General features: G+C 45.2%; 1 protein-coding gene and 1 pseudogene across 1 annotated transcript; one reads left to right on the top strand and one right to left on the bottom strand.

Annotated features, from left to right (window-relative positions):
• LOC116352963 (probable serine/threonine-protein kinase kinX) overlaps nucleotides 1–1,493 on the top strand; it is a 9,078-nt pseudogene extending 7,585 nt beyond the window's left edge.
• An 8,291-nt stretch (nucleotides 1,494–9,784) lies between these two features.
• Nucleotides 9,785–12,985, bottom strand: LOC116373902 (GTPase IMAP family member 7-like). The gene is made up of 3 exons (XM_031822202.1): nucleotides 12,557–12,985; nucleotides 12,162–12,233; nucleotides 9,785–11,315 (listed from the first exon to the last, which is right to left on the bottom strand). Exons 1-3 carry the CDS (start codon nucleotides 12,564–12,566, stop codon nucleotides 10,360–10,362), a joined length of 1,038 nt encoding a protein of 345 aa, XP_031678062.1. The 5' UTR covers nucleotides 12,567–12,985; the 3' UTR covers nucleotides 9,785–10,359.
• Between the last annotated feature and the right edge of the window lie 1,464 nt (nucleotides 12,986–14,449).

The raw sequence follows: 14,449 nt of genomic DNA, 5'->3' as shown, positions 1-14,449 counted from the left end.
CTCAGGAGGAGGAGAGGATGAGAAGACAGGAGGAGGAGAGGATGAGAAAACAGGAGGAGGAGAGGATGAGAAGACAGGAGGAGGAGAGGATGAGGAGACTGGAGGAAGAGGAGAGAGAGAGACAGGAGGATGAGAGGATGAGGAGACAGGAGGAGGAGGAGGAGAGAGAGAGACAGAGTAAGTACATGTTTGTTGTTATAATCATCAACATTACTATGTACTGTAAATGACATTATTTTAATAATTTACTTGATAATTCTTCAGCATATAATGGTGCCTCTATATTCTTTCTTTTGTTAATTCACAGAAACTGGTCTAGCTCATCTGAGGATAGTTCTGGTGGGGAAGACTGGAGCAGGGAAGAGCGCAACAGGAAACACCATCCTGGGTGGGGAGGGGTTTAAAGAAGACTCCTCCCCTGAGTCTGTGACTGCTCAGTGTGAGAAACAGAGTGGAGAGGTGGATGGGAGGAAGATTGATGTGATTGACACGCCGGGACACTTTGACACGTCAGTGACTATAGAGAAAATGAAAGGTGAACTAGAACGGTGCTTCTACATGTCTGTCCCAGGACCCCATGTGTTCCTGCTGGTGATCAGACTGGGGAGGTTCACAGAGGAGGAGAGGAACACTGTGAAGTGGATCCAGGACAACTTTGGAGAAGAAGCCTCAACGTACACTATGGTGCTGTTCACTGGAGGAGACCAGCTGAGAAAAAAATCTGTTGAGCAGTTTGTAGGAGAAAGTGTTAACCTCCAGGATCTCATCAGCAAATGTGGAGGTGGATATCACTCTGTCATCAATGACAGTGACAGTAGCGCCAACCCTGACCAAGTCCCAGAGCTGCTGAAGAAGATAGAGGAGATGGTGAAGAGGAACGGAGGACAACACTACACCAACGAGGTGTACCAGAAGGTCCAGAGGAAGATCGAAGAGAAGGAGGAGAGGAAGAGAGAAGAGGAGAGGAAGAAAAAAGAGGAAGAAATGAAGAAACAAGAGGAGGCGATCAGGAAGCGGGAAGAGGAGGTGAGGAGAGAGGAGGTGAGGAGAGAGGAGGTGAGGAGAGAGGAGGAAATAAAGAGAGAGGAGGAGTTGAGGAAGATGGAAGAGGAGAGACAGGAGGAGAGGAGGAAGGCGGAAGAGGGGACGAGGAAGATGGAAGAGGAGAGACAGGAGGAGAGGAGGAAGATGGAAGAGGAGATGAGGAAGATTGAAGAGGAGAGGGGGAAGATGGAAAATGAGAGGGGGAAGATGGAAAAGAAGAGGAGGAAGAAGAGCAGGAGAAATTGGTTCGAACGGCTTTTTAACCTTTAACCGTGTTGTGGCCAGCAACATGTCCTAACCCACTGAATGGAACTGTGTGTACTTTCATCTTTATACAAACATTAACCAGACTTTTACTGTCATAACATGACATAATCATACCAATCTTCAACTTTCCTTTCACATTAAATCCCTGTTCTTCAATAAATACAAAAACATGCTGATTATTACCTAACTGGGTCGTTGATTGTAGACTTTACTCTCTGTAGGAAGGTCATTGACTCTGGATAAAAAAAATATGCTGTCTGTTTCTATGACTGTATATGGCTCAGCTAATGATAAACGTACCCTAACCCTCCTTTGAGCTTCAGTCACCAGCACCATCTCCCACCTAAATTCAGTTTTTTTCTTCTGGTCATTAGTGTCCACTGTCCACCAATGTTATTTAAGCAATAACACACAAGGGGGTGTGGTAGCCTAGTGGTTAGAGCGTTGGGCCATTAACCGAAAGGTTGCTAGATTGAATCCCCGAGCTGACAAGGTAAAACTCTGTCGTTCTGCCCCTAAACAAGGCAGTTAACCCACTGTTCCTAGGCTGTCAATTTGTTCTTAACTGACTTCCCAGTTAAACAAATAAATAATATATATATACATACTACGGTCTGCTATACCATGGCTGTCAGCCAATCAGTATTCACGACTCCAACCACCCAGTTTATAATAAGAAGGATTCTGGATTCAGTCTGTTTCTATGACGATCTGAAGGATCAGGTTAGAGTGGGTCTGCTCTACAGCCTGCTCTCTCTCGTAGAGGGGGAATGTCATGACTCTCCTGTGACGATCTGAAGGATCAGGTTAGAGTGGGTCTGCTCTACAGCCTGCTCTCTCTCGTAGAGGGGGAATGTCATGACTCTCCTGTGACGATCTGAAGGATCAGGTTAGAGTGGGTCTGCTCTACAGCCTGCTCTCTCTCGTAGAGGGGGAATGTCATGACTCTCCTGTGACGATCTGAAGGATCAGGTTAGAGTGGGTCTGCTCTACAGCCTGCTCTCTCTCGTAGAGGGGGAATGTCATGACTCTCCTGTGACGATCTGAAGGATCAGGTTAGAGTGGGTCTGCTCTACAGCCTGCTCTCTCTCGTAGAGGGGGAATGTCATGACTCTCCTGTGACGATCTGAAGGATCAGGTTAGAGTGGGTCTGCTCTACAGCCTGCTCTCTCTCGTAGAGGGGGAATGTCATGACTCTCCTGTGATGATCTGAAGGATCAGGTTAGAGTGGGTCTGCTCTACAGCCTGCTCTCTCTCGTAGAGGGGGAATGTCATGACTCTCCTGTGACGATCTGAAGGATCAGGTTAGAGTGGGTCTGCTCTACAGCCTGCTCTCTCTCGTAGAGGGGGAATGTCATGACTCTCCTGTGACGATCTGAAGGATCAGGTTAGAGTGGGTCTGCTCTACAGCCTGCTCTCTCTCGTAGAGGGGGAATGTCATGACTCTCCTGTGACGATCTGAAGGATCAGGTTAGAGTGGGTCTGCTCTACATCCCTGCTCTCTCTCGTAGAGGGGGAATGTCATGACTCTCCTGTGACGATCTGAAGGATCAGGTTAGAGTGGGTCTGCTCTACAGCCTGCTCTCTCTCATAGAGGGGGAATGTCATGACTCTCCTGTGACGATCTGAAGGATCAGGTTAGAGTGGGTCTGCTCTACAGTCTGCTCTCTCTCGTAGAGGGGGAATGTCATGACTCTCCTGTGACGATCTGAAGGATCAGGTTAGAGTGGGTCTGCTCTACAGCCTGCTCTCTCTCGTAGAGGGGGAATGTCATGACTCTCCTGTGACGATCTGAAGGATCAGGTTAGAGTGGGTCTGCTCTACAGCCTGCTCTCTCTCATAGAGGGGGAATGTCATGACTCTCCTGTGACGATCTGAAGGATCAGGTTAGAGTGGGTCTGCTCTACAGCCTGCTCTCTCTCGTAGAGGGGGAATGTCATGACTCTCCTGTGACGATCTGAAGGATCAGGTTAGAGTGGGTCTGCTCTACAGCCTGCTCTCTCTCGTAGAGGGGGAATGTCATGACTCTCCTGTGACGATCTGAAGGATCAGGTTAGAGTGGGTCTGCTCTACAGCCTGCTCTCTCTCGTAGAGGGGGAATGTCATGACTCTCCTGTGACGATCTGAAGGATCAGGTTAGAGTGGGTCTGCTCTACAGCCTGCTCTCTCTCGTAGAGGGGGAATGTCATGACTCTCCTGTGATGATCTGAAGGATCAGGTTAGAGTGGGTCTGCTCTACAGCCTGCTCTCTCTCGTAGAGGGGGAATGTCATGACTCTCCTGTGATGATCTGAAGGATCAGGTTAGAGTGGGTCTGCTCTACAGCCTGCTCTCTCTCGTAGAGGGGGAATGTCATGACTCTCCTGTGACGATCTGAAGGATCAGGTTAGAGTGGGTCTGCTCTACAGCCTGCTCTCTCTCGTAGAGGGGGAATGTCATGACTCTCCTGTGACGATCTGAAGGATCAGGTTAGAGTGGGTCTGCTCTACAGCCTGCTCTCTCTCGTAGAGGGGGAATGTCATGACTCTCCTGTGACGATCTGAAGGATCAGGTTAGAGTGGGTCTGCTCTACAGCCTGCTCTCTCTCGTAGAGGGGGAATGTCATGACTCTCCTGTGACGATCTGAAGGATCAGGTTAGAGTGGGTCTGCTCTACAGCCTGCTCTCTCTCGTAGAGGGGGAATGTCATGACTCTCCTGTGACGATCTGAAGGATCAGGTTAGAGTGGGTCTGCTCTACAGCCTGCTCTCTCTCGTAGAGGGGGAATGTCATGACTCTCCTGTGACGATCTGAAGGATCAGGTTAGAGTGGGTCTGCTCTACATCCCTGCTCTCTCTCGTAGAGGGGGAATGTCATGACTCTCCTGTGACGATCTGAAGGATCAGGTTAGAGTGGGTCTGCTCTACAGCCTGCTCTCTCTCGTAGAGGGGGAATGTCATGACTCTCCTGTGACGATCTGAAGGATCAGGTTAGAGTGGGTCTGCTCTACAGCCTGCTCTCTCTCGTAGAGGGGGAATGTCATGACTCTCCTGTGACGATCTGAAGGATCAGGTTAGAGTGGGTCTGCTCTACAGCCTGCTCTCTCTCGTAGAGGGGGAATGTCATGACTCTCCTGTGACGATCTGAAGGATCAGGTTAGAGTGGGTCTGCTCTACAGCCTGCTCTCTCTCGTAGAGGGGGAATGTCATGACTCTCCTGTGACGATCTGAAGGATCAGGTTAGAGTGGGTCTGCTCTACAGCCTGCTCTCTCTCGTAGAGGGGGAATGTCATGACTCTCCTGTGACGATCTGAAGGATCAGGTTAGAGTGGGTCTGCTCTACAGCCTGCTCTCTCTCGTAGAGGGGGAATGTCATGACTCTCCTGTGACGATCTGAAGGATCAGGTTAGAGTGGGTCTGCTCTACAGCCTGCTCTCTCTCGTAGAGGGGGAATGTCATGACTCTCCTGTGATGATCTGAAGGATCAGGTTAAAGTGGGTCTGCTCTACAGCCTGCTCTCTCTCGTAGAGGGGGAATGTCATGACTCTCCTGTGACGATCTGAAGGATCAGGTTAGAGTGGGTCTGCTCTACAGCCTGCTCTCTCTCGTAGAGGGGGAATGTCATGACTCTCCTGTGACGATCTGAAGGATCAGGTTAGAGTGGGTCTGCTCTACAGCCTGCTCTCTCTCGTAGAGGGGGAGAGCGGGAAGTCGGCTGTTTTATGGTCGGTCATAAAATACGCTGCCCCTATGCTCTGTAGTGTTCGAGTTTGGAATGTAAACTGTGGAATACAGAGAGACACTTGGACATCACAAGTTTGATTAATTAAACAATATTTCTACTTTTGAGAATGTGGGAATGGACCGTGGACACTAAGAGACAGTCATGACGAGTGTGTTTCATTTGGAGATCTCATGAAGGAAACACACATCACTGTATCTCTGTTTGTGGACACTTTTCAAGTATCAGGTTTGCATCTACATTTTGTGAAACGTATGTGATTCAACATGAAACTATTTGTGAAAAGATGTAATGTGATGTTAACCTTCAAAATGAGAGAATTGTCTTCCATGTGAAGTTTTAACCAGGTCAGTGGCCACGACCACGTGATCATAGACATTACGTCGGCGTCATGGACCGCCCTTTTCTCAGAAGTGTATAAAATCCACTCCTGACGGAATGTACATTGGACCAGACAGCGTCTAGCAGTGGCAACACAGCTGACAAATGGTTTAAGACTACAAGACCAGAAAATAAGGAACTGATGCTACATGTTTAAATGGTTAAGAACTACAACTCTATAGGCCCAGGAGACCAGACAGCGTGGAGTGTTGGCTACACGGCTGGAAATGGTTCAGCTCTGAGACTAGCGATGACTACAGAATAAGAGCGTAGAATTACTAGTCTGCGGCTGGAAATTACATAAGTCTCGTACGAGACAACCGTGGAAGCATCTGTTTTATGCAACGACGTTATGTACACCTGACGTATCCATTTTAAACATTTCTATTTAACCAGGAAGGGCTCATTGGGATTAAAATCTATTTTTCAAGAGCGACCTGGCCAAGATAGGCAGCACCAAGTCATTACAAACAATTATAGACAAACAACATGAAAAACTACAAGTAATCTAGTAAAAAACATTCACAAGAGTATAACTAAATCAAAAACAGCTCATTAAAAACATTGACAGGTCAGGGAATCAGCCTCAAGATCCTTCATCAGTGATTTAAAAATACCAATCGGGACAAGTTCTTCCAGTTTAAAAGTATTTTGTAAGGTGTTCCAAGACGATGGTACAGAGTACATAAAAGCCCTTTTACCAAATTCAGTTCGGACATTTGGAACAGTTAGCAGGATAAAGTCCAGCGAACGAAGAGAGTACCCACCACATTTCTGAACAATAAAAATGGCCAAATAAAAAGGTAGTAAACCCAAAATGGCTTTGTAAAAAAAGTACACCAGTGACTGAGCCTACGAGTGACTAGAGAAGGCCAGCCAACCCTGGTATACAAAGTGCAGTGGTGCGTAATGTTTTGCAGTTTAAAATAAATCTCAAAGTGCCATGGTAAAGAGTGTCAATTGATCTCAAACACTGAGCGGAAGCATTCATATATATCTATTACAACCTACACTATCCAGAGCCACTGAGGAAGCTACAACCACAAAAGACATTGTGACTTCTGGGGAAGTGAACCAGAGACTCTAATGAACTGACTCTCCAGCAGACGGACCGGATTCCAACAGAGAAGACAACAACGACATATGGCTGTAAATATATACTTTGCAATTATTCTCGAATGAGCAGCCGTACATGTGCAAACGATTAGCATTTCAATTCATATAATTATCAACTGTGCGTAGTGAATCCATTTAGTCTTTCCGGCTCTTTTATCTGTCCCCACCCCTTTCCATTGTCTACCAAGCCATCATACCGGTTTAGCCCACCTAGGGACTTATCAATGCATTGTGTTAGTAACCAATATCTACTGTTTGTTAAGTATTTCTGTGCTTATTTAGTTAGTTAGTAAATCAATAATTAAGCCAATTTGTATATGGGTGATTCATCATTTCTGCTAGGGTTCGTGCAGATATCCAAGGGTTTTACAACGTTCAATAATGAGAACTGATAAGGTATTAATAATACATTAATACAAGACTCGATAAGAAAATATCTGAAGTGTCGATTTGGGAAATAAGCATTTTCCCGTGGTGCCCCGACTTCCTAGTTAATTCAAGTTTGCATGATTAGCTTATTCATGTAATAATAATTACACGTACAGAATTTATTTGATAGTCACAGACAAGACAAATGTATATGACTCAGCTAATGTTAAAATGTACCCTATCCCTCCTTTGAGCTTCAGTCACCAGCACCATCTCCCACCTAAACTAATGTTTTTCTGTTCATTAGTGTCCAGTGTTCACCAGTGTTATTAAATAATTGTTCCCACCTTCTGGTTGCTTTCCTGGTTTCATGGCTACTTGTGCTCGTCTCATCCTGTTTGTTTGCCAACATCAGACTTGTTTTGTTTGTATTTACATCAAATCAAATATCAAATCAAATTGATTTATAAAGCCCTTCTTACATCAGCAGATAGTCCACCCATCCATTATCTGTCACATCCTGCAATCTGTGTACAGACACTACGATCAGGGTTCTAAATCAAATTAAACACATTTGTTATACCGGTTCGCTCAACTTAAAAAAGCCTACAATACCATTCATGTCATGTGCGTCTGTCCATGAGAGATGTCACAAATTCTCTTTTTGTCTCTGTTGAGTTTTGTCAGAATGAATTAGGAGTTCCCGTGCTTCATTTCCTCTATCAACAAAGTTACAATCCAAAAACATAGCTTCCCCTCTTTGTGGAATTCTATGGAATTCTATGGAATTCTATGGCCACTTTTGAAAATAAAAACTTTATCCAACCATTGTGTTATTTTAGTCAGTAATGGAAATGAAGTACAGGAACAGGAAATGAAGTACAGGAACAGGAAATGAAGTACAGGAACAGGAAATGAAGTAGAGGAACACTATTCTCTTTACATGTTGATTTGTTTATGTTCCACTGGTGGTGCAGTCTCAAGAGTCTGTGGCACCGGTGAAACAAAAACTAGTGAATGATGAGTTGACTATACCACAAACGTTGTGTCTGTCACACCCGTCAGCTGCAGATAAAACAGTCCCACGGCAACTGTAAGTGGTTAGTAGCATCACAGAAGGAAGGTGGCACCTTAATTGGGGAGGACGGGTTCGTGGTAATGGCCGGAGCGGAATCAGTGGAATGGTATCAAATATATCAAATCCATGGTTTCCATGTGTCTGATGCCTTTCCGTTGGCTCCGTTCCAGACATTGTTATGAGCCGTCCTCCCCTCAGCAGCCTCCACTGATATAGTGTATTAATACTCACTCCATTCCATCCATTGTTATGAGCCGTCCTCCCCTCAGCAGCCTCCACTGATATAGTGTATTAATACTCACTCCATTCCAGACATTGTTATGAGCCGTCCTCCCCTCAGCAGCCTCCACTGATATAGTGTATTAATACTCACTCCATTCCAGACATTGTTATGAGCCGTCCTCCCCTCAGCAGCCTCCACTGATATAGTGTATTAATACTCACTCCGTTCCAGACATTGTTATGAGCCGTCCTCCCCTCAGCAGCCTCCACTGATATAGTGTATTAATACTCACTCCGTTCCAGACATTGTTATGAGCCGTCCTCCCCTCACCAGCCTCCACTGCGTTGCATGTGTGTTTTTAACACAGTCCTTGGATCATATTGTGCTGTTGTAGTTCATGTATTAGTAGTAGTTCATTATTCCATTCCTCTCTGCTTTATAGCTTATGTGTTCATTCCTCCTGCTGTCCTCATAGCAGCCTATATATGTTGTGATTATCATTCATTCCTCCTGCTGTCCTCATAGCAACCTATATATGTTGTGATTATCATTCATTCCTCCTGCTGTCCTCATAGCAGCCTATATATGTTGTGATTATCATTCATTCCTCCTGCTGTCCTCATAGCAGCCTATATATGTTGTGATATCCGATATCCCCTCTCTCCACTGGGATTCTCTGCCTCAAACCCCCGCCGTCTCTAGGAGGGGTGCGTCACTTGAGTGGGTTGAGTCACTGACATGATCTTCCTGTCCGGGTTGGCACCCCCCCCCCCCCTTGGGTTATGCCGTGGGGGAGATCTTCGTGGGCTATTACTCGGCCTTGTCTCAGGATGGTGGTTGAAGATATCCCTCTAGTGGTGTGGGGGCTGTGCTTTGGCAAAGTGGGTGGGGTTATATCCTGCCTGTTTGGCCCTGGGTATCATCGGACGGGGCCACAGTGTCTCCCGACACCTCCTGTCTCAGCCTCCAGTATTTATGCTGCAATTGTTTATCGGGGGCTCGGGTCAGTTTGTTATATGTGGAGTATTTCTCCTGTCTTATCCAGTGTGAATTTAAGTATGCTCTTTCTTTCTTTCTTTCTCTCTCTCTCTCGGAGGACCTGAGCACTAGGACCATGTCTCAGGACTACCTGGCCTGATGACTCCTTGCTGTCCCCAGTCCACCTGGCCATGCTGCTGCTCCAGTTTCAGCTGTTCTGACTGCGGCTATGGAACCCTGACCTGTTCACCGGACGTGCTACCTGTCCCAGACCTGCTGTTTTCAAGTCTCTAGAGACAGCAGGAGCGGTAGAGATACTCTCAATGATCGGCTATGAAAAGCCAACTGACATTTACTCCTGAGGTGCTGACCTGTTGCACCCTCTACAACCACTGTGATTATTATTATTTGACCCTGCTGGTCATCTATGAACATCTTGGCCATGTTCTGTTATAATCTCCACCCGGCACACCCCTCAGAGCCTGGTTCCTCTCGAGGTTTGTAACCTAGATAGTGAAACTATAAGGCAGACAGTCACTCTGCCATAATACAAGGAGGAAACGTGTTCTAAAACATATCAGAGAAATGTAATAAAAACATTAGTCATCAGTCAGACTCTTTACTTATCTTTATTATGTGTTCATGAATGTCATCCCTGAACACATGATTAAATAAATAGATCACTGGACACCCAGATAAATACTTAAGGGAACAGATCTATCTATCTATCTATCTATCTATCTATCTATCTATCTATCTATCTATCTATCTATCTATCTATCTATCTATCTATCTATCTATCTATCTATCTATCTATCTATCTATCTATCTATCTATCTATCTATCTATCTATCTATCTATCTATCTATCTATCTATCTATCTATCTATCTATCTATCTATCTATCTATCTATCTATCTATCTATCTATAAAACCATCTATCAATCAATCATTCAATCTATGTTTCTGTTGTTAGGTCTTGTTCGGCCTCGTTTACACGGGCAGCCTAATTCTGATCTTTACACGGGCAGCCTAATTCTGATCTTTACACAGGCAGACAAATTCTGATATTTTGCCCAATTATTGATAATAGATTGGATTGGTCAAAAGACCAATTAGTGGCAAAAGATCAGAATTGTGTTGCCTGTGTAAAAACAGCCTTAATGAGGTGTACAGTATGTGATTGTTATACAGCTACGGAGACGGGTGTTTTAGCTCCACACTTTCCATTCTTTAGACAGATAGCCGTTATTGCACTGGCTGCTCCCAGCACCAGTAGGAGTGGAGCTAGAGCCAGGGCCACTGTGGTATCAGCAGCAGCTGCTATGATCACCCCTACTACTACACACACTACTGTTACTGCTAGAGCGATGTGGAGATTCCTCTTTTTATCTACCTTCTCCCTTTTCTCTTCCTCCTTTTCTTTCTCTATTTCGACCTTTACCTCTTCTTTTAATTTTCTCTCCTCCTCCTCCCTCCGTCTCTTCTCCTCCTCCCTCCTCCTCTCCTCCACCTCTCTGATCTTCCTCTGAGCCTTCTGGTACATCTCGTTGGTGTAGTGCTCTCCTCCGTTCAGCTCCACCATCTCTTTGATCTTCTTCAGCAGCTCTGGGACCTGAGCGGGGTCGTCTTTGGCGTCGTTGTTGAACGAGTGATACCCGCCGCCTAACGTGATGGAGAGTCTCCGCAGTTCTTTACACATCTTCAGAGAATCTGTCACCTGTTTCCCCTTCAGCTGGTCTTTACAGGTGAACAGCAAGATGGTGTACATGGAGGCGTCCTCTCCGAAGTTCTCCTGGATCCACCTCACGGCGTTCCTCTCCTCCTCTGTGAACCTCACCCCCAGCCTGATCACCAGCAGGAAGGCGTGGGGGCCCGGGACGGACATGTTAACGCACTCCTCTATTTTCTCCTTCACCTCTTCGTCCGACCGGGCTGTGTCGAAGAGGCCCGGCGTGTCAACCACATGAACCGTCGTCCCGTTGACCTCTCCACTCTGTCTCTCACACTGTCCGGTCACTGACGCAGGGGAAGAGTCCACTTTAAACACCTCCTTCCCCAGGATGGTGTTTCCTGTTGCGCTCTTCCCTGCTCCAGTCTTCCCTAGCAACACAATCCTCAGCTCAGCGGTCAAACCAGACCCTGTAAAAACCACACAGATAAAGACAATGTAGCTCCCAGTAACTATAGCAACGACAACAACACATTTAAAGTCACTCAACTATCACGCTGTAAAATAGAGCTAATGTATGTTGATTCATTTAATTGATTCAATTGATTCATTCAATGATTCATTCAATGATTATTTTAACCATAACCATCCTGCTCAAAGTAACTAGTAGAGTTAGTCTTATAAGTTGCCCAGCTTTAATGTGTGGTGTGTTATGTTTTGACTCAATTAGAGACCATAACATCACAGTCCAAACAGAGTAGCCTAGTAGCCTAGTGGTTAGAGCGTTGGGCTAGTAACCGGAAGGTTGCGAGTTCAAACCCCCGAGCTGACAAGGTACGAATCTGTCGTTCTGCCCCTGAACAGGCAGTTAACCCATTGTTCCCAGGCCGTCATTGAAAATAAGAATATGTTCTTAACTGACTTGCCTGGTTAAATAAAGGAAAAATTTAAAAAAAAATTAAATTAAAATTTGACTCAACCATGAGAGACCATAACATCACAGTCAAAACAGAGTACATACCATCATGATTTGACTCAACCATTAGACCATAACATCACAGTCCAAACAGAGTACATATCATCATGATTTGACTCGACCATGAGAGACCATAACATCACAGTCCAAACAGAGTACATACCATCATGATTTGACTCAACCATGAGAGACCATAACATCACATCCAAACAGAGTACATACCATCATGATTTGACTAAACCATTAGAGACCATAACATCACAGTACAAACAGAGTAGATACCATCATGATTTGACTCAACCATTAGACCATAACATCACAGTCCAAACAGAGTACATACCATCATGATTTGTTGAGCCACACCCATCAGACTCAGGCTGCTGTTTCAGCTCCATCTCTGTCAGTGGTGTAGCTGTTAGGATAACAGAACAAGTATATTTCAGTGTAAAACAGTCTTGTATTAAAGCTGAAGTACAGAATCATTGTGATAGCTACGAGTGTTCCAGGTTGAATGAACAGTTCAGTCTGCTACATCCTTCTCAAACAGTTCATGGTTATGATATTTCAGTTCAGTGTAAAACAGTCTTGTATTAGCTGAAGTACAGAATCATTGTGATAGCTATGAGTGTTCCAGGTTGAATGAACAGTTCAGTCTGCTACATCCTTCTCAAACAGTTCATGTATATGAGGTTTCATTATATAATATAAGATATTAAACCAAATATTGAGTTTTACCTTCAGTCATGGTTCTGTCCCTCTTTGCCAATTTTTTGTCAAATGTCACCAGCTCTTTCAGGTCCCCTGCCTGTGTTGAACCCGCTCTTTCAGGTCCCCTGCCTGCGTTGAACCAGCTCTTTCAGCTCCTCTGCCTGCGTTGAACCAGCTCTTTCAGGTCCTCTGCCTGCGTTGAACCAGCTCTTTCAGCTTCCCTGCCTGCGTTGAACCAGCTCTTTCAGCTTCCCTGCCTGCGTTGAACCAGCTCTTTCAGCTTCCCTGCCTGCGTTGACCCAGCTCTTTCAGCTTCCCTGCCTGCGTTGAACCAGCTCTTTCAGCTTCCCTGCCTGCGTTGAACCAGCTCTTTCAGGTCCTCTGCCTGCGTTGAACCAGCTCTTTCAGCTCCTCTGCCTGCGTTGAACCAGCGGTCTGAGTACTGAAGTTTTCTCACAAACAAAGAAAGGAATATCCTGTGCATCTGGCAGAATGGAGGGGAGGTTCCTGCTTCCCTGGATTGTCTACAGTTCTGACAAACATGGCCTGTGTCCCAAACAGCACCTTATTCCCTTTATAGTCTGCTACTGTAGAGCAGGGCCCTAGTGCACTATATAGGAAACAGAGTGCCATTTGGGATGAACACGTGGACTGTTTCTCGAAACTTCCCCTACCCTCTGCATCCCCTAGCCCCAATCCCCCAGGGACTGGAGTAGATCTGAAAGGCTTGGGTAGGTATCAGCAGTATGGTGGATGTTCCACCTAACCTATCAGAAGGCAAGGTAGAGTCACTACCATGTTGCTTATACCTGTCCAACTCCTCCAGATCTACAGGAAGTATGTAGGCTGTAGTAATGAGGCTAGGGGTTGGTTGTAAGGACCAGGCTAGAGATCAGGCTAGGGGTTGGTTGTAAGGGGCCAGGCTCTAGGGGCCAGGCTAAGGGGCCATGCCAAGGCAAGGCTAAGGGCGTGGAGACCCAAGAGGGTGTGTAGTGATAATGTAGGCCAAGTTCTGAAGAATGAATGACAGATTGTAATACATATAGAGTTGATTCAACCACGTACAACATATAGCTGTAGGATCTTAATTTAATCACTGTTTTGTTGCTGAGAAATTTCCTGCTTTGTGATTAACATAAATGAACTGAAAACCCACACTAACATGCGATCATATTAACACTATTTTACAGTACTGCAGTACTTTAGTCCAGCTAATAGCTTAACCACCGATCAAGCAACATTATCGACAAACTTTAAAATCCTGTTGCCGCAGTAAGTAGCTATACATGCTCTCTCTCTCTCTCTCTCTCTCTCTCTCTCTCTCTCTCTCTCTCTCTCTCTCTCTCTCTCTCCTCTCTCTCTCTCTCTCCTCTCTCTCTCTCTCTCCTCTCTCTCTCTCTCTCTCTCTCTCTCCTTCTTTCTCTCTCTCTCTCTCTCTCTCTCGGAGAGGATGAGGAGACAGGAGGAAGAGGAAAGAGATAGACAGGAGGATGAGGAGACAGGAGGAGAAGGTGAGAGAGGCAGAGTAAGTATATTTTAGTTGTTATAATCATCAACATTACTCTCTCAGCCACACACAACAACTCTCTCTCTCTCTCTCACACAACAACTATCTCTCTCTCTCTCTCTCACACACACACACACAACAACTCTCTCTCAATTCAATTCAATTCAATTCAAGGGCTTTATTGGCATGGGAAACATGTGTTAACATTGCCAAAGCAAGTGAGGTAGACAACATACAAAGTGAATATATAAAGTGAAAAACAACAAAAATTAACAGTAAACATTACACATACAGAAGTTTCAAAACAGTAAAGACATTACAAATGTCATATTATATATATATACAGTGTTCTAACAATGTACAAATGGCTAAAGGACACAAGATAAAATAAATAAGCATAAATATGGGTTGTA

Source organism: Oncorhynchus kisutch, unplaced genomic scaffold (assembly GCF_002021735.2).
Source record: "Oncorhynchus kisutch isolate 150728-3 unplaced genomic scaffold, Okis_V2 scaffold4087, whole genome shotgun sequence".
Classification (NCBI taxonomy): Eukaryota; Metazoa; Chordata; class Actinopteri; order Salmoniformes; family Salmonidae; genus Oncorhynchus; species Oncorhynchus kisutch.
This window is presented reverse-complemented; position numbering and strand designations above follow the sequence as displayed.